The sequence below is a fragment of the Acanthaster planci genome, linkage group LG11, assembly GCF_054643075.1.
Source record: "Acanthaster planci isolate LZ-2023a linkage group LG11, COTS_SCS, whole genome shotgun sequence".
NCBI lineage: Eukaryota > Metazoa > Echinodermata > Asteroidea > Valvatida > Acanthasteridae > Acanthaster > Acanthaster planci.
This window is the reverse complement of record NC_141787.1, coordinates 6663605-6684309: the sequence shown is the minus strand read 5'-3', so window position 1 is coordinate 6684309 and position 20705 is coordinate 6663605. Positions and strand designations below refer to the sequence as shown.

General features: G+C 41.6%; 2 protein-coding genes across 4 annotated transcripts in view; one reads left to right on the top strand and one right to left on the bottom strand.

Moving 5' to 3' along the window:
* LOC110988113 (contactin-5-like) overlaps positions 1-13047 on the top strand; it is a 136063-nt gene extending 123016 nt beyond the window's left edge. For both annotated transcript variants that reach the window (XM_087143618.1, XM_022251365.2), the window contains 7 exons: positions 2074-2253; positions 3103-3226; positions 5430-5557; positions 6316-6397; positions 6866-7134; positions 8163-8254; positions 9267-13047. In XM_087143618.1, coding sequence (XP_086999744.1) covers positions 2074-2253; positions 3103-3226; positions 5430-5557; positions 6316-6397; positions 6866-7134; positions 8163-8254; positions 9267-9422 — 1031 coding nt within the window. In that variant the 3' untranslated portion in view covers positions 9423-13047. The remainder of the gene's footprint in view (positions 1-2073; positions 2254-3102; positions 3227-5429; positions 5558-6315; positions 6398-6865; positions 7135-8162; positions 8255-9266) is intronic.
* A 13-nt stretch (positions 13048-13060) lies between these two features.
* ccdc180 (coiled-coil domain containing 180) overlaps positions 13061-20705 on the bottom strand; it is a 39240-nt gene continuing 31595 nt past the window's right edge. For both annotated transcript variants that reach the window (XM_087143619.1, XM_087143620.1), the window contains one exon: positions 13061-14684. In XM_087143619.1, the coding sequence (XP_086999745.1) occupies positions 14556-14684 (129 nt within the window). In that variant the 3' untranslated portion in view covers positions 13061-14555. The remainder of the gene's footprint in view (positions 14685-20705) is intronic.

Below are 20705 nucleotides of genomic sequence, written 5' to 3'. Positions count from 1 at the left end.
AAATACATGTATGCTTCTATGTGCTGGTACAGTGCTTTGCATATACAGTAGAAACTCATCCAAAAGTACCAATATTAAGGTGTCACCATGCTCGTGCATACTTAAACTTGAAGCTTGCGTGCAAATGGCAATTCTTAGCACCCTATTGGGTGAAGAAGCATGTAATGCATGCACGAATACCGTATCAAGTGGGTACCAGTAATGGTTTCTAAATCTGCAGGTCACCAAATTACATAATAGCAACAATCTATGACCTGCGTATGTTTGTTGTTAACCTAATGACAAGAACAAACAAATGTTCAGGTTTGTCTGGTTTGATGCATGGACATGATATTTCACACATGCAAAACCAAGTACCCCAAGAAAACAGCATTGGATCTTGGGAGGTTAAAGTTGTTGATGTACATGTCTATGAACACAATTTTGTGCAAGGCAAAGTGGTTAAAGTTAATGACACCTTACGTGTAAGTTGCTTTTTTTATCAGGAACTGTAGAGTTCTTCATTCAGAGAATGATGTGGCACAAATGTTAAAAATGAATCCCATGACTGCAGCTTACTTCAGTCATGTTAACTTTCATACTCTTGAAAGGGATTAAAGAGCGGTACACTAGAGGAAATTTGTGGACTGAGATAAGAGTTCCAGATTGTCAAGATGTACGACAGGTCACCACACTTATACTTCATGCCTCAAGAGCTTTCAAAATTGAAGTTCCTTTGAAATGAATATGGTTGGTCATCTGTGTTATAATAAGTTCCAATTATTGGCCAGCCAAGTTTTATATTCAGCCTGCTGAAATTCAGAATTCTGTCATGTCATCCAAAAGAAGCTGGTTGTTTGCAGGAGGCTGTCAGTGTTTTCTTTGAGCAGCGCTTGTATTAAACCTTGCTATTTTTTTTATGCTACATTCTTGTGTGGATTAAAGAAACTAAAGTAGGACAATCAAATCTGAACCCCCCAAGCAATTTCTTAATTTGCAGAGGTTGCCATAGTAACATAATTACAATTAGAATGAAGTGATAGAATAATTAGTTTCTTTTTACATAATATTACTTGAAACCTTTTGTTTCATTACCCACTCTGCCAAGAAACTTGAGAGAAAACATCATCGGCGTGATGCAGTGCATGCAAGTATTCCTTTGTGAAGGAAATGCTGATTTTAGAGATAGTGCATGTTTTGACATTTAAAACCGCATTCTGCTGCCCTGCTCCCAAGTGTCCATTTGTGTGTACACACCCACTGTAGTAACCCTTGTCCAAAGGTTGCATATCATGCTGCATGCAGATTTGGGGCAGAAAGATAGTCGGACGTGGAGCAAACATGAAAGCCACAAGAAGGAGGAAGATGCGGCTGGAGCAGCCAGGAAATTCAATTGTTGGGGTAGCCCTCACAAGTTTTGTCAGGGAGCTCTTGTTGTGTTGCACCTGTTTGGATCCATTCTGTTTTTCCTCTCGGTCGGACTTCATCTGTCTGGTCATTGTGTGGTTTCTGTTAGTCACCTTTCAACTTGAAAAGGTCGGCGGAATGGGTGCCATAAATGTGGTTGAAAAATTGAGTCACGTAAACGTTAAATGCTGCAAAGGTGCAGGAACAATTCCAAGAAAAGCGATTTAGCCCCAGACAGATTAAAGGGAGGGGCCATGCATGGCTGTATCCCTCACTGTCACATGTTGATTTGTTTTGGTACAGTGTCAACCACTTGGCACCGGATGACATGTAAACACACATAATTTTTCTTATTTGCTTCACGGAGGATGTGTACACTCACTTGTACATGAGTGTACACTCATGCTCGGTTGGACCGAAGTGTAATAGCAAGGTTGAAGAATTTACTGGTAAAAAAAAAAAACCTGTCCCCTTCAGCTTTTTCGGGTAAGAAAATCCAACGTCAACTGGTTATACTAAAATTAATGTAAAATGCAAAAGATGAGTATTTTCAGAGATACTTTGGTAGGTACCAGTGCTACTTGGAGCTTAAGAGTTCTTTACAGTAACTGTCTCAAATCGAATCATTCTGGTTACCTCTGCCGGTACACTCTTTGATTCCTTGTCTTCCTGTCTTCGTGAAAGCAGATAGCTCAAGACAACGGCGAGAGGTCATTTACAGTAACGAGACCCATGGGCAAGTAGAGACGACAGACACATCATATAACTTGACGTCACTCCAACCAGAAACAGAATACTCCATCGAGATAGTGGCCAGGACAAGTGTGGGTATGGGAATGGATCCTCTCAAACTGTTCCTCTCCACAGGTGAGTCGACTCAAGAATTCTTCTTATTTTTCGTTGGAGAGATCCGGTGTTGAAAATGGATTGATGGTAAAATAGCATCTTACCCTTCACAGACATAATGTTATCAAGTAACATCTGTTAAGGGTTAAAAACGGTATCAACATTTGCATCAGAAAGATTCGCCGATGCACAACTTTCCATTACAAGTCAAAATGGAAGAGGTCCGGCCAAAACTTGACATTAACAGGTTCTTTACCTTAGTGTCTTTTTTTAAAACAAGTTGGAAATCACCATAGTGAAATAATGGTTAAAAGTTGTCTTGATAAAACCTCGAGATTCCTTTGATTGCTTACTGATGAGCATGAGGCAATGAGATAATATCAGTAGGGCCTACTGAGGCACTTTAATGATGCGAAAACATAAAATGCATAAATCATAACTAAGATTAAGACCGGTGTTAAAGCTTTCAAACTTAAGGTTTCTTTGTGGGGAAGTACATGTATATGAGTAATTCTATAAGTTACGGGTCCAATTTTTTTTCTGACATGTGATTTGTAAGTTAGGAACAAATTCTTTCATTTTCAAGAGAGATGAATCGATGCAAATTACCTGCCAAACAACTAGAAATAGTTTGCAGTCAATTTCAGTGATTTGTCCATGTCAAATTACACAGTTCAGGTGTTACAGTGGACACATAATGTCCCACTTTTGGACCCCTAATTTGTAGAATGACCCGTATCTCTGTGTTTTCTGTTTGATCACACTCTTACCACCATTGTTCTTGAATCATGCCCACGGGTTTGGTGGCAGCCAGTCACAAAAGTTACCATTGGTAATGTCATCTTTGTCTTGTTACCCATCCCTCTGCAGGGAAAGCTCGTTCAACCAAGTCCCCACCATCATGGCAGGGTACAACACCAACCAGCACCACTTCACCCCCTGCCACCGACAGAGCACCAGTTAGTCTGTTCCCTGGAGGGGTTGCCTATCCACTGTGAGTATGGCGCTTCTTCATCCCTCACTAAATTATCATTCATGTATGTCTTTTCAAATTTGTCTACCATGTGACAAAGAAGTCTTCATCAGGGCACTGCGCTTCTTGTCTGGACTGTTGTGTAGGCCATATGTGTAATCCTTTGTGCACATTACTCATGCATCTCCAAGCAAACTTTAATTCTGAATGCTCATTAATCAGTAGAAGAGTGTACATGTATTTTATTGAAAAGTCTGTATTGGGGAGCTTCTTCGGTCTTGTTATTTCACTTTGCACACCATTTAATGCTTTTTATGCTGGTACTTTTATTTAAAAGTTAAGCAGGGTCATGTTCAGTTGTTAAGGTCGTGATGGTAAACAGAAACAAAAGCTATGCAAAAATGAGCATTTGTGGAAACAATCAACTGGTACTTGTACCCTACAACGTGAACAGTTGCCAAGATACAACCCATTGCCCACGGCTGATGGGACTCATTACAAATGTTTGTTTGATTCATGAAGCGCGAGTGTGAAGAGTCAGCTGAGTAGGGTGTCTGTCCCTAGAATTACCCTTTCAAGCTGATCCTTGCTTGAAGCCTCATATACCAAGAAAACTGCTCAGACAAAGGAAATCTGAAAAGCCATTTGAGAAAAGCAAGGATGTCTTCTGCAGACACATGTTAAAATGTGATGGTTCTAGAAAAATGGGTCATAAGTCGCCAGAGTTTTTGATATGGCTGGATTCTGTACATCAAATGCTACAATTTGATATATGAATGACCCCTGTAGTGCGCTGCGTTCTGGATATATATAGACATTTGTATATCCACATTTGTGGATTAAATAAAAGCACTTTTTGGAAAAAAAAGCTCTTGAATTGTAGCGCTTGGAAACACAGTGCTTTTTAGGATTTCCTACTGAATGATCAATTTTTCATCTTTATTCGTCAGTATCCATGTTTGTAGTCACAAATTCTGGAAATATAAATATGATAGAAAGTATTAAAGGAAAAAACACCAAATCACATTTTTTAAAGAAATGTTGCCCTCTCCAAATAGTACAGGCCACGACATGTTTTGGCATTGCATGACTTATTACCCTTTTTTGCAGGGCGGGTCACAAATTTGTTAAAATGGGAACTGAGTAAGCATGTGTAATAAATAAAAATAAGAGTAAATTTCTGTGGTTTGAAAAACTTAATTTACAGTTGAGGTTGACTTGTTACCGCATCGTTGTAGTTACTATCAAATTTCTGAGTCATTTTGAGTTTTGTAAATTATAGCTTGAGTGTTCATGTCTCCATTTTGGGGGAAACAGCCCTGAAACTAGCATCCTATTTTGAAAATATCCTCCGGACTCAATCTTTTCACTTATTTTTAAAGGAACTTTATTTTTAAAAGGAAATGAGTATATTCCCACGTGCCGATTTCTGACAGATTAAGTTGTCAATCAGAGCGAGCAATTTTTCCCAAGCAAGTTAGATGGGCGAGTCGCCCGGGGATCCACTTGCAAAGTCACAGTGCGTCATTTATGCACTTTTTATCATGGCATCAAATTAAAGGCCCAAGTTGGATTTTGAACTTTTTTGGATGGGTTTGAAAGTTGTCCTGTGTTCCATATTTGTTTTAAGTAGGGTTTTGGAGTCTAGGGAGGTGACAATTCATTTTAAGTGTATTTTCATGGCATGCACATGTAAATCGGTCCTGAACTCTCATTTTTTAAAGGAATCACCCAGGAATAGAAATTTGACAGTTTTTACAACTCCTTCTGGACATTGGATCGTAGTCAAATCAGCTAACAGCTTTCCAGCCAAATTCGTATTTGTACAATAGCCAAGGTTATCAGATCCTCTGACAAACTTTCCTTAAAATGTTATTGAAATGTCTTGTAATTGTCCACAGACATCGAGGGTTACCAAAGGCAATCTAAACCTAACACTCTAACATTTTGATTTTTTGGTGGCTGTGGGCTGGAAAAAGAGAAAACTGGTTTGGAGAACTTATATTATGAAAGTTTCCAACAACTTCTTGATTAATTCAAATGGATGTTTCCAGTGTTTTGAAGGCCTTCGAAGGAAAGATATTACAGGGAAGAGCTATGTCCCTGCCCCCTCCCAGATAAAATGTTGAGCTGACCCCAGTTTAATACTAAAAACAAAGTGGTCAGTTGTTTTAGGTGGGTTTTTGGTTCATTTTGTAATCCATTTTGGATTTTTTTTCCCCAGGAACTCGCTCATCATCTTCATCACTGCTGTCAGCCTGGCCGGCTTGGCCCTGTGTCTAGCCATCGTTGTCCTGTTGGTCTGGTGCAAGCGCCGGAGGGATGACAAGGCCCTCAAGCAGTCCAATTACCGTATGTTGCGTCTCGTCAATTCTATCGGGCCAGTTTGAAACTCACCCCAGCCCAAATGAATCAAAAGTCACCAGAGCTACATGTACCTGGGAATTTTTCCAAGCCCATAAACACACCTGGCACTATAAGAATAGAGAGAAAATCTCAATGGTTTCGCTCGAATAATGTGTGCATTTTTCAGGATGTCCAGATTGTGTGATAAATTAAAATAAGCTTGCTCTTTGTAATGCAAATAATAATATAAACATTGGGAACAAATTTACTTGAGACTCATTTGGTTGGAGCCAGTTACACTGTGTCAAGATTTCAAAGTTTGTCGATTAAGTGAAAAAAAATCCTGTCTATCATAACTCTGAAGCTTATGCAGAGTTTGAGATTCAAATGTAGATCATCTTTTAAAAGGCCCAAAATTTTACGTTTCTGACTTTGAAGTTTTGTATTAATCACAGAATGACAAATCTTGTGTGCCCTAACTTCAGGCTGACGTGATTGCCTGAATATGATATAGGGCCATTTTTAAGTCCAGGATATCACCTGGTAGTGAAGATTCACCCTTCAGAGCAAAATAGTTGCTGCCTTTAGACAGAATGAAACAACTTTCAACAGCCATGCAACTTCATTTGCATCCTACTGTACTTAAGTCTTTCGCAGTTTGACATCTGATCCCTTATTTTCTTACGTCCAGTTGTATGCCAGCTTTCATTTGTTCGAAATGATTCTGAAGACTGATTTTGAAGAATCATTTTTTTTTACTCCAGTGATTGACAATGATCAGATGTGTTCGTCCAGCCAGCGCAGTGGAAGTGATGACATCATCCTAGATGTGTCGTCCAGACCAAAGTGAGTTTTTAGGCAGTGGTTGTTGAAATTGTGATAACTTATTAAAAGTGACCATTCCCAATTCCAGTCCGGAAGACTTTTTGGCCTGTCAACATTTTGCAGGATGGTAACGACCGTGACCAACCATAGTTTGTCTCCGTGTGATTACACCCACGAGCAACTTTAGAGGACAAATTGACCTCCAAACCTTAGATTGGACTGTAGTGTGTCTGGAGTCTTGTCCAGGGTCACACAGGAAGCCCCTAGCTTGGAACCTTCATGGCCTGTGTTGTAGTTCGTCTTCGCTTGCTTTGGAGTTGGTCCTCCAAGGTTGAGGCCCCATCTCTAGAGCCCTTTGCTCCACCCCGGTATCTAGTATCAAACTGCATTTTGTAAAGTTTGTCCAACTGATGCTTTTAATTTCTGGAGACTGTTGTTGAGGATTGAGCAAATCCAGTTGAGCAAAAAATCTACATTTTTCCCTGTTAGTTCCAAATCACCATCTGCCGCCAGCTCTCAAAATCCCTCCCGCCTGCCATCAGTCTCCACCCCTACTCCCTCCCCGCCGGTGGAGTTTGCTGACCTGAGTGCCATGGTGGACAGGCCCGTGGACCCCAACCGCCCCCGGGCAAGCTCCTCGCCGTCCATGGACCACCGTCGGGAAGCGCAGGGTTACGCAGCGCACGGGGCCAGTGTGGCAGACCAAGGATCCGGTACAGTCCCCAGGGCCAACGGCAGGCTGTACACACCCGCCAGGAGTGAGTTGCATTCTAGGAATCTCAACTCTCAACGCTAACCAGACTTTTCAAGTCCATCACAACTTCAGCCACAAGTAAATCGAAGTCGTAACCTGGGTCCAGTTGCAAGTAATTACCACTGTGAATACAAGCAGGGAGGGGTTCGTTGCATTTCATTTGATCTAGTGTCTTGGCTTGAGACAGGTTGACTTGTGGTGGACTTGTCAGGACACACCGTGGACTAGACCAGAATACTATTGCATGAAGGTCAGCAGCGTTGGGGTGTAGCCCAGCATGCCTAGTGACAAACTTTGTCTTTGGTATATTTGCAGTGCTCATGTCCAAAATCCTGGGTTGAGATCAGGCCGTTGGATCCTAATGTCTTGGCCTTGTCGCATTTGCAAAAATTTTTATCTCACCTCAATCTTGGAGAGGTGACAGGGACAGATAATTGTATTTGTCAGCCCGGTTTGTGCCTATTTTGCGATAAGGCATACACACCAACTGTAGGCCAGGGCACTTGATAGACAGAAAGAGGCCAGCAGTGTGCTGAATGGCAGGGAAGTTTGATTAAACTGGCTCTATTAAAGGAAACTCCAGATTTTCTCTGAGTTGCTGAAGTGCCAGACTGCTGTTTTCTTTTTTTTAGCTTTTCAAAGCTGCAATCTGACTCACAAAACATGTGGGGATATACTTATGAGCTCAGAAATGTGTCAGTGGTTGCCATGTCTGTAAGGAATGACAGAGGAAGCATAAGCTTTGTATATGTACATGTACCTCCCAGTGCCACTCGCATCTCATTGGAGATAGGAAATGACATTCTGTAAATATGGTGATGTCAACTATGATCTGGTGAAGAGTCGCTCAGAACCAGATCACTTGATACATTCAAGGATTCAATCTGATTGACAAAACGAATTGGAGAATCAACTTACAGTTATATATAATTGTGCAGCTTCGCAACAAGTAGACATATTTAAATGGAAATCATCAGTCTTAGAGTAAGACAAGAAACGCTGTAATGACTTACGTTGTTTTCCCTACCTTAGGTCCAAGGAACCCCAAATATCACCCAGGCTCATCCAGTCAGCTGGAGAGTGCTGAGACAACACCCGATAAACTTGAGGAGCTTTATAACAAGGTGAGAGTCAGGATATCTTCAGGGTATTTTGTTTAGGCGTCATGATACTGATGGGTATAAGTAAAACCAATGTGCAGTCTCAGCAATTACTCCGGTGTGCCTGGATCCAACAAAATGAGTCTTAACCACTTGCTGCCGGAGACCCATTTCGGGCACCTTGGGTTTACAGTATATGCAGAGCCCGGCTGCCCGAAATCGGACAAAAGAGCTTGTCTGTGTAACAAAAGACCGTGCTCTGAACAAAAGACCTGCTGCTGGGAATTGCCATCATTTTTTGGCTTGCATTTTTCGAAGGTAATCCATCACTGTTTGGAACTAGTATACCATTGTTTTGGGCATAGCTCCCCCATGGATTAGCACTGGGGACAAAAAAGCTCCGGGTCACCATTGACGAGCGTCACAGCACCGATGCACGCTAATCTAGCCGCGTTTGAAAAGACGCCACTCGCATTCACTGGGAACAAAGGAAATTACGCAACACCTCACAATTTTGGGCTCTCTTTACAGGGCGACAGGCTTGGTTTAAATACCCAGGCATCAATGGAGGTTGCCTGACAGCTTAGAGTAGCCACCAAACAGTCATACGTGTGGGTGTAAACGTCCATTTAATGAAATGATGAAGTTTAGAAGAATTTTGAAACCTGAAAATCTTGAAAATCGCCCGTATGTGTGCATTGCATTTTTAAAAGCACCTGGCAGCAAGTGGTTAAGGCCATTTTTTTCCGTAAATTTATTGTAGTTTGCATTGGCAAATTGAGCTCCTTATTTTGATGAATGACCCAGCCTCACACCCTGACAAAAATGAGTAATAAGTAGGTGACAAAATGTCAAGGGTTCCCATTGATTTCTGTCTGAAAGTCGTTATCTCAAAACGAGCTCTGGAGACTTGCAACTCATTTTGTTAGGCTGGGCCAGCAAAATGTCGTGTAAACTATTTTGATTAGCATCCGACACATCTTAATTTGGAATCTCTGGTATCAGCTTGACCGTAGATCTCTCTTCCACATCTCAGGTGACGATGTCCTCATCCAGAGGGTCCAGCAGGATGAAACAGGACAGTCTGGCAGCCATCGCAGTCCTGCTGGACCAAGAGGAGTCTCACAGCGACGTGCAACCGCTGGATAGTCCAACGTCTGTGGTCATATCAAACCAAAGGACTACCCTATAACGCTTCAAAGTGTGGCGACAAGTCTCGTGTGTGTACAGTTTAAGGGAAACCATGCCAGTGCGTGTACATAAAAGTGTGGAGTGGGATCAGAACTCATGCGCACATTTGTGGAGTTGGAAATAAATACTTTGGTCAACATGAAATGAGGAGACAGCTACTGTCAACCTCCAACTGAGATCAGTCATTTCAGCAAAGCAGATGGATTGCTAGTCTGAGTGGTCCAAACAAATTTTTGGAGGGGTTGACGATTGTTTCTAGCATTGAATGCTGTTAGGTAGCGACAATTGAGTGGTGTGACCCTTGACCCAAATTCAGTCATGCATGCCTGCAGAGTTTACACCAAGAAAATGGCAGAGAAAGAGCACTGATACTAGCTGAATCCCAAAAAATGTCGGGTCATCGTAGCTTATGACAACCGCAATAGACCTCTCCCCTCCCCCATTTTCCTCAAAGAATGATGCCAGCGTTCCATCCAAGATTTGCCGTCTCCATTCCGGTCGACTGACACTGGATGAAATCATGATTCCCCCACGGGAGGGAAAAGCTCCCCTCTGGATTTTCTGTTATGGTTTCCAGTGATGCGCGATGACGGCTGCGTGTAGCGTTGAAGAGATCGATTCAGGATTTATCCTCTGGACAGGATGCTCTGACGGCTATTTTGGGCCCCAACAGGCGCAGCCAAAATGGGAATATCCAAAGTGGTCCACTAGTCACCTGAGGACATGACATAGCCCACCCTGAACTTTGGAGGAAGTTGGGCACTGCAAGCTATACACAGTGTCGTTAGTAGTTCTTGTCGAGTAGAGGGCCATGTTCTTAATCTGGTTTGAAGTTAGGACTCCCTACTGATCATGCAGACTTAAGCCCAGTTCCGTTGCTCTGCTTACCGTAAGCATCCTGGCTTGCTGTGATGATGTTCTCTGCCAACAGTATGCGTGATTAATCCACCCTGTTTTAAACTGAAGATTCTGCACTGATTGTGTTAAGCATAAAATTTCTGCAGCGTCACTCTCATGCTTTACCCTAATTGATGTCCTCGCGCTACACAACCACAGCATCACTGTTGAAATCAGTGGAGATCTAGGAACATCACTGGTGGTGACTGCTGCTCTGGGCCCTTGGCAACTTCACCGTTATATCGGACAGACTTTCTTTTACAGTCTGTCGTACAATTTGTTCTAAAAGCCAGGGAACATGGAAGAAATATCATTCAACATGAATATTAAATCTACAATTCAAACTCGTCTCTTTGCTACTTGATGTGGGAATTTTATTGTACATTATGATATTCTGGCTGTACATGTGAAGTAAATGTACGCGTATTCTTATTTGAAAAGTTTTACTCAGTTTATAAGGCAGGAGCAGTGTTGAAGAACGAAGTAAAGAGTCAGATTAATGCAGGTCCAGCTTTACATCACATGCCATTTGCAGTTTTATTGCTTCTGGAAGGGTACTGTAATATTTATTTTAATCACACTTTGCTTTGAATTACATGTATTCCGGTTTGTTGTTCATTTGCTAATCAGTATTTGAATCACATTTATGCTTTCTGCATGTTGGTAAAGCCTTCTTAGATATCTGTAGCATTTTTAAAACAAATGCAACAAGTGACTCAAAAATTGTGAACAATTTTGCTTATGTACTTGCTGTAGTTTCGTCAAAAGTTTTAACCTTTTTTTTAACCAAACAACTCTTGTAATGGTTAGGTACATGTACTTAGAATTTTTATATGTGTGTGTGTGCTTAAAAAATTGCTTTCAGTAGAATTTAAGGGAGATGGCAACTTTGAAATTTAAACAAAGGCGGCTTCCTCATCAGGTTATAGTACTCTGTGGCTAAGGCTTTGATTTTACATTACACGGGGAATTGTAGTAGCTATAGGCAATCTGCCTCGAGCAGAAGCACCCCGTCATCGGTTGAAAAAAGCCACATTAGTCAGGGGCGTTCATTTTGTTGGTAGTTATGCAACTGTGATGCATGCATTAACTAGCCATTCGTGAACCGGTGAAGTTCAGGTCTGACCAAAGGAGTCTCCGTTGCTAAAGAAAACAGCGCCCTCTCTTGGTCCAGCTCAAGCCCCATAATGCCTGATTTGGATGTGGCCTTTTTCTTTAATTTTGTACGAATTTGTTGCTTGGATGGCTCTGGTGGTGATTTTAGCAGTGTCGGTACATTAAATCAAACATAAAACCAGTTTTCTCCACTATGCAACATGACCAAAGAGGCGGATCTGGCTATAAAAATGTGACAGTTGAGCACCACTCATATTGCAAACCTTTCTACCTCTGTACTCAATAGCAATACGCAACAACGATGCACTGTTCCGAATTTCTAACCTTCCCCCTCAAGACGTTTTCTCCAGCCTTGTAGATCCATGGTTGTAAGGTTTCGTATTTTGAATGCCACTTTCTGCCTTTCAATTGTGCCTCAAAATGTGCCTTATATTGTAAAATGAACCAAAAAAATCAATTTCAAAGCAGAATATATGGGCAACCTGCACATGTACCAACTTAAACAGTGACGTGATGAATACAGATATTGTCAAACATTGTGGATTCGACGCTTGGGTTTGTTTCCCCCTCGTGGAGACACAAACGGGGCTGTTCACATTTAAAGCTAAAATTCCGGGGAATGTTACTGGTCAACTGTTTTGGTTGTGGGTCACTGGTTTAGTACATGTACTTTGGTGATTCGTCATTTTTACAAGTGTCATTGGTCCCTGGACCTGCTTGCTGTTACCACCTCAAAACAACTGGTATCATTTCAGTAGCAAACTATACGTTTAAGTTCATGTGATATGTAGACAGTCGGTGACTGGTTCCCGGTTTCTGCTGTGCTTATTTTATGTAATTGATATTCTCCTTGGCAGTTACATCGACCTAAAATTTAGTCAAGTAAGCTGTTGCCTTTATATAATTGAAAAATTGTGTGTGCTTGTTTTTCTTGGCATCTCACTGTCCCTAACAGCCAAGGGTTCAATGGCAGTAAATACACTATATATTGGTCAACAGAAAATGAACACTGGGGCTCAAAGACAGCCCAAAAGAACCTAAGTACATGTGACTTGAGGGGCTGAGGTTACAGGTGTTATTAATATGCATATTTCCCAGGAGGTGTATTTTCAAGGTGTACATAAAAGATGTACATAGAGCTGTTCTTTTGTAAAGCAATATTTTGTACTGCATATTTTTCAACTTGAAATGCATGCAAGAGGACTGATAAAGCAAATAGTGTGTGTCTGGATACACAACAAATTAGGTATTTTTTTAGGGGCCAAATGTTGTGTGTTTTGCATAATTGGTTTTTGTTTTGATGGTACATGGAAGTGTTTTGTTGCCATAAATGGAACTGTGTTCCGAATACTACGTGCCTGTTTCAGGAACTTTGCCAGGAAGTAAGTTTGTTTGCTGATATGTATTCCTTTGTAGTTTACTCACGTAGTTAAGTGCTCAAACAAGGCTGCTAAAAAGAAGTAGGAATGAGATAATAATAGTGTGCACCATTTTGCTTTGGGCAGCAGTGTTTGGCACCTCTAAATGTTAATATTGCTTTCAAATTACAGTTTTTTACTCCTGTCGTGTTTTCCATGAGTTTTGTAATAAAACAAGTGTAAGAAATATCACAATTGCTTGTGGAAGTGTAAGTCTTCAAAATCATTACTCTGGAAAATTTCCAATTTTAATACAAACAGGCTCATATGACGTACACGTATATCAGAGTACATGTACTTGACATGTACAAGTGAAACTTTCTGAACACAAAGGCTTTTTACTTACATAAAATTATGCCAAAAAGTTTTGGTAAAACTATGTGTACATGTAAAATAATTAAACAGGATGATGAAATTATACATGTTGGTGGACTTAACTTTAGGAATCTTTATGTACAAATCTATTACAGGGCAAAAGCTTTTCTGGAAATGTGGACGGTTCATGTGTGGCAAATATTTTCACAAAAAAGAACTTGCACCACATATTTGTGAAATTATACATCGCCTACTTGACGAAACTTATTGACGGTCCAACACTGTTAATATCTAAAATATAAACTTGAACACAAACGGGACCCGGAAGCCCTGAATAATTAAGAAAATCCACATCTCCTAAAATGGACGGAATTCTGAATTTGTTGGTTCATATTATACAATTTTTTTTTCTGATATTAAATAAGTTCCACATTACTACACCTCATAAATATTCATGAGCAGATCGGAGCATGTCATTGGCCAATTCCACCTCGCGTCTGGGAAGCAGAAGTGATACGTGACCAGGTCATGTCATACAAGTGAGTATCCACCTCGCTGTAGTGCGGTAGTTTTTTCTGGTAGCATCAAAAAATCCCTCTGGAGCCCGTCATGTAAATATGTAGTCTGTATCGTGTAATCTTTCATATGCAGCAAGGTATGAGATGGAGAGAACCCCCCCTGCTTTGTGTGTTGGTCATTGTCTGGAGGAATTCCTTTCAGACATCTTGGGAGGATGTGTTAAGTAACAATAGTCTGGAATGTGTATAAGGATTGGACATGTTGGGGGGTACCCCTCGGTCTCATTTCTTGCTGGGTATATAATCTTTACCGAAGCAGTCTGGAGTTGTATCCTAATAACTATTACTGTAAAGACTCAAAACATATGTCAGCACCAGACTATGGAAGGCCTGTTTCTATGCACATCCGCACTCCAATATCACTACATGGAAATTTAGCAGGTGACAAACAACAATGGCGTCTGTGAGTACAAGTAACGTGAGATTTCTGTTTTGAATATTTATGAAATGTAGTAAAACAAATACAGCATGGTTTATTTTGGGAAAATAGTGGGAATTACTGGTCCCTTGGTGGTAGTCAAGCTGACCTGGTCCCTTGGTGGTAGTCAAGCTGACCTAGTACTTACACCTCGGGACCAGAGATTCCCACTACTTCTCCTCAAACCATGCTGTATTTGTGTAGTACCATATAACTGAATAAAAGTGCACCCTCCTCCTCGGGCCTTAAACAGCTTCCCGTAAGTGTTTATAAATGTTCCTTTCTACCTAAACAAGGCTGTACACAGTGGCTGGAGTCCAACCACTGACCGTTGGAACAATGGATTGACTATGTGTAGATGTATGGGATTCAACATACCCCTCAGTGACTGTTCAATACAAGTCTTTAACTTTCTGCACAGACCTTTGCCAGCTCTCAGACCATCGTCTCTCGGCCGTCAGTTGTTCCTCTCGTTGACGGTCAATGTCGGCCAAGTTTTTGTCAAATGCCGTGAGGTATTCCTGGAGGAAGAGAAACAACATACAGACAATGTTTAGTAGCCTGTGCGTTGGACATCAAATTAATAATTCCGGGAATTGCAGATGGGGGGGGGAACTGGCATTTTACCATTTATTGGAATGGATGCACATAGAGATGCATGTTCTTTAATGGAGGGGACCACAAGTTGTGTATAGTGTTGTAAGGACAAAAACTACTGCAGGCTTCCAATGGAGTCCATAGAAGTGACCATTTTCAAACAAAAATCCTTACTCTTGATACAAGAAATAGATATGTCTCCCACGCTGTGTATCTGAATATCTGGATATTCGATCGAGTATCGAATATTCGAATATTATTTTCTGAATTCAAATATTCAAATGCAAAATTCGTGAAACGATGGGAGATTTTTTTTTGTTTAAAATGAGAAAAATTGCACTATGGAGGCTTGTTTCGAGCAGATTCAAATGAAAAGTGACAGAAATCTTACAATTCAAAAAGTTTATTATTCATTACAAGTTTTTAAAGGACAAGGAGTATTTTTTGTCTCTTAAATCTTGCTAAATCATGGCTGGAGATCCTCCAAGATGTGAGAAGCTATTATAGTGATTATAATATACAATTGTGTGAGTTACAGTATTGCAACTGATTTTGTATATGATTTGTTCAACAATCTGCTAGTCAGTACGACTGAATATTCAGATATTCGATAGAATTAAGGTCGAGTATTATTCTAATTGACTCAGCCCTAACTGCCAGGGCACGCAAAGGAGAAAACAGTAAGCTGAGGCAACTGATGCATATTTGTCCATAGTATATGTGTCAGGCCAAGATATGATATGCATGAACTCTGAATCAGGAAGTTTGATTCTGCTCCAGGCTATATGAGACCTACCTAGCTAGTAGTTTAAGATGTACATGTACATATCGTCCTGTGTATATTTTCAGAAAGATAATTGAAAACCCCAGGGGTGGGGGACCTTAAGCCTGAGCCCCCACTGCTAACAATAAGAACCATGGGAAACTATTCCTGTCTGTAGACAACAGAAAAAAATAGCAATACTTGTACACAATCAGACTGCTCATCAAATTCCTCCAGTCATGCAAGGTCTACTTCAGAAGAGTGTCAGGTGGCTGTTTTGCCTCTGTCCCTCAAACAAAACCTGAGTGTGGGGAAGCTCCTGTATCTTACTTCAATAGCACAGAGTGAGCCTAGCCACCTTACATAGCCTGATTACAAGTGGTATTAGGCACTAGTGCAAAGTCTTATTGTCCCAAGCAGAAGGGCAGTGAGAGAGTGACTAGTGGAATATACACATAATGTTCAAGTCTCATGAGTCAGCCTGCTGCAGTGGATATAAATTTAGGAGTGTGTGCGCAATATGCATCCCTCGTATGTCATTCGCCCAGGTCAAGGTGAAGCTCTACTGATTTCCCTCCAACATTACAGTGTCCACATGCGTGCAAATAGGTCCTGATCAAGAATGACATGGCTTAACCTAAGCCCAAGGTATACATGTACTTCAACCTCACTGACTAAAAAATATCCACTGCAGGCCCATTTTCAACTCGGCCTCTCGTCCTTGTCCTCAATTCAAGCAAGGAGGGAAGAGTCTGTGGTTGGTGATTACTGAAGGTTAATGACTTTTGGGGAGCAGCCAAATGCGTATGTAACCCTAGGCTTAAGGATAACCCCCTTTCCCCACTCCCCATGGAAGGCCATGCAGTGTTAGTCTGGTCTATCACAAGTATGTCTACAAGTTCAGTCTCCAATCTGAGCAATGAAAAGGAACGCTTGTCTCAGTTTGATTGAATTGCTTTTGACTTCACTTGCAGCCTGGTGGCTTGTGATTGACTTGACTTCAACACTGCCCACATGGGATAAAAACATGAAGAAAAAAAACACAGAGCGCAAAAACTAGCAAACTATATGACACAAACGTTATAAAATGCATTGGTAACAGGGTGACAGTTTGTTCATGATATAGGAAGCCTACATCTATGTCCTGAATATTTCAGTCGCTGTTTTTTTTTTTTTAAGTTCTTTTTAATTTTCACTGTTCCTAAACCAGCCTGTTGGTAGAGTAGAAAGAAAGAAAAGTTACGTTCAAAGTGTGTCAGTGCTGAAATAGGCTAATGCCGTGAAATGACAGTCTTCTTCGCCACTAATTTTAAACATTCATGCCCCCGACAAACCCCTATGTGCAAAGCAAAAACAATTCCTCTAACATGCTGAAAGCCTCAGGATGTCTTTACAATGAGCTGGGCAAGCCCAGCTAATTCACCACGGGGCTTGACGCTAACAGACAAAAGGGCAAGAAACACCCTTCCCCCAAAACAATGCACAAAAATCGACCAGCGATCGCAGGATATTCCCTGCTTTCAGCAAGGCAGTTCCAGCTCAACCGTAAAAAAGACCCTAGACCCCCCCTCCTCCTTCCACGGAGTGGGTAGGTGTTGATGTACACATCAAGAAGTAAGAGGGTATGGAAATGATTATGTATGAGATGCAAAACCTGCACCCTGGGCATGGTAGGATTCCCCACGGACCCAGCCTATGTTCCCCTTGTAGGGGAATTGTGTCATTACGGGCCTTATCAGGGAGCCGCACATATCCCGCGGGTCGGTTCCTGTAGCACATTAGGGTTACACAGAGGGGTCTACTGATCCACAGCTCGGGGCGGTTTAAGGAAAAAAAAAAGAAGAAAAAATTAATTTGGAAATACCACAGTCAATTAAGTTTAATTTTCATGCTGACGTGTTCAAAGTTCATCTTGAGCACCTGAATTATTCAAAACTGGAGTTCATGGGGTGTAGTCCATTACTAGAGCTGATGCCAAATACTTTATGTCATAGTAATCTAAATGTTGCACATATATTATTGTGTTCCTCATAGTCACCAATAGTCTGGACTTCGACCAAATATACATGTATCAAAACAGATCAAATTGTCAAATCCAGCTAAAACGTAAAATTCTGCATAAGAGCCAACTATGTCTGGTACCCAGCCCTGTGTTTTCATCTGTCCTGCATGTACCTGGATACAAAAATCTAGGTTAGGAAAAAACAACACAGAAAGTGTGGGCTGCGGTATACCAGTCCAGAATAACAAGCACAGAGGTTGGTGACAGGATATCAGGAGTGATTGTGGACAAGGGGTCACAATTTGTCATTTCTGGGCCATTGAGCAGGGCCCGGAATGAGGCTTTGATCAATGCGTCTGGGCCGCGCGCTTCAACACACCCATCCTGTGGCCAATAAAGACACCTAATTTGATTCTGTCTCACGATAACGGCCAGACAATGGTGGAAACATCACTACCTGCTAACCAAAAAAAAAATGCACTGTCAGCCATTTTCAGGTTAAAATGCAGTAACTTCATCTTTGTTTCAATTTCATAAGCAACTCAGGGTGTCTCCACAACGCAAACATCAAATTAACCAAACAACCCAGAGAAGAGAGGTACGGAAGGAATCATCAATCCTGGATAACCTGCTTGCGTTAATCAAAACAAGTTTGGGTATGACATTTCATTAGACAGAGAGGCTCAAGAAAAATTATTGCTCTCTAAGGTATGCTGGACCCTGACCTACTTCAAACTAAAGTGGGGCATGGACTTGCATTACATAAAGCTGAAATTCTGCAGAGATACATCGAACAGAAATCGGTGTCTTTACCCCTGATGCCCCCCGAATGCCTAATTCTGCGAGCTTGTGACTGTCTTCTTCAAATTCCACTTTAGAGAGGGTTCACATTGATTTGCTTAGGCATGAGTACCACTCCTCCATGTCCTCCAAAAAAAGTTGCATTCCTCAACGGAAAAGGATTTCTTCCAGTCTAACTACAGTCCTCTAAGCAAAACCTGGAGAATTCGTTCACAGTACATTAAGGTACCTGTACATAAAAACATGATACAAATTTGTTTTCCGAAGGGAAAAACCCTGGACAAAGCTTTAGAACTCACATCTCCTCAACATATGAGCTGTTACAGCAGACGGAATCAGTCTGGTGCATGTGACAGCAGCAGTGTTTTAAGCATTCATCACTTTGTGTGCAAGTGTACATGTACTGGCATGTACATTAATTAAACCTTTGTGGAACTAGATCATGGGAAAGGCTTAACCCCTTCACGGTGGGATTGTTTTGACCGCGACTGCTGGGCTGTGGTATGCCCTGAATGGAGGGCTATGTCCAGCAGCAGGCCCCATTGAACCAGCAGCTGCATGGTGAATAGACTGTATGTGTGGTATGTACTAATGCTCACACAAAGGTGCTGTAGTAGCAGTCATCCGTAGTGAAGGGGTTAAAACCTAGGTCCTCTTCATTTTGAGAGACGCATAACTGACCCACACTTGAAAACTCTCTGGCAGATAATGGGTTTAAAGTACCAATCTATCTTTCACTACGGGTGCCTCAACAGAAAACACAGAAGCTATGAAATAATTAATTCTTTTTTAGAAACTCCACAGCTGTCATAGAGCCTCAACACAGTCTTTTTACGTACTCAACTGTACCCTGCAGTGATAACAATGTAAGACCTAGTGTCATTGGAAAGCATGCCAATGTCACTTTTACTGTGCTAGTAAGGTTGACGGTGGGCTTTTGACAGGGTTTAAACCATTGGCCAACTTACGGGTAGTCAAAAGGAATGAAGTAGGATTAATAAACATGTATATTACATGAAGAAGTGTGTGCAAAAAAGTTGCTTCCAAATGCCAAGCGGTTTCCAATTCCCCTTGCTAGTTTCACAGCCGATGAATTTGCATAAATATGTGTGGTGACCCCCCCACTTGATGAAAAATTCCCGTCATGACTGCGTCCGCGTACAGGTACGCATGTCCACCCTTGGTATCCATGAGTTGGCCAGACACAGCGCCCTTCACTAATCCTTAACATGCATCACCCGACTAAGTTTCTGACCAACTCCCCTGACCTCCATGGCTAAAGCTGGTTCAGGCAAAACACGACCAATTTACAACAGCTGCCCACAAAAACCTGCCCCGGACTGAAAATAAAAAGAAAAGAAATGATGAATGAGCGATCGCATACAGATGAGTGACAGGAACTGCGATATCATCGCTGCCCATGTTGGCTGACGTCAGTGCTCTTTGTTCATTGATTAATGCTATCCTTTTTGGCAAACAGCGACAGGAAACTCTGTGGGCACAAGGTGGCAAGGCCAGATATGCTGAACTCTGCGGTAAATTTCAGGTTCCTTATTAGAAGCTACATTTCAGGACATCCTTGATGCATGAGAACCCACCATTCGAGCATGGTGAGCTCCTGGAAGTAAGCAGTGACAGCCTTACTGCAGTTAACGGATTCGTCTATACTCCTGGGTAGGGAGAGGTAGAGTAGTAGCAAAGCAACCAGCCAAAGGCTACAACCTGTGACTAAGCGGGATTTGAACCATCGACCCTACGACCTGTGACTAAGCGGGATTTGAACCATCGACCCTACGACCTGTGACTAAGCGGGATTTGAACCATCGACCCTACGACCTGTGACTAAGCGGGATTTGAACCATCGACCCTACGACCTGTGACTAAGCGGGATTTGAACCATCGACCCTACGACCTGTGACTAAGCGGGATTTGAACCATCGACCCTACGACTTGGAGTCACAAACCCTAATTACTTTATCACACATTCCTGGGATGACCTGGACCCCATGGCCTCATGCTTAGTAGCTAAGGTGTCTCAGTTTTTCAAAAATAAACTCCATTGGGATCAGAGCTGGCAAGTTTGAATCCAATACACCAGCAGGAATGATATCTCTCCAAAGCAAAATTCTTACGACGTGATCCCTACCCCAGTCCCCCCCCCAAAAAAATAAGGAAGCTTGAGAGAAAAACTAGAAGCTTCTATTACTAGCACAACTAAAAACTGCTGGACTACAGCGCCTTATCACGCGAGATAAAAACTTTGCGTGACTTGTTTCAGTGCCCTCTGGAGATTTTAAAGTGGCTGTACAATATACAATAAGTCTTAGGATCTCAATATCAGCAGTACTTATCTTTTTTAACACTGGATGACGTGCTAAC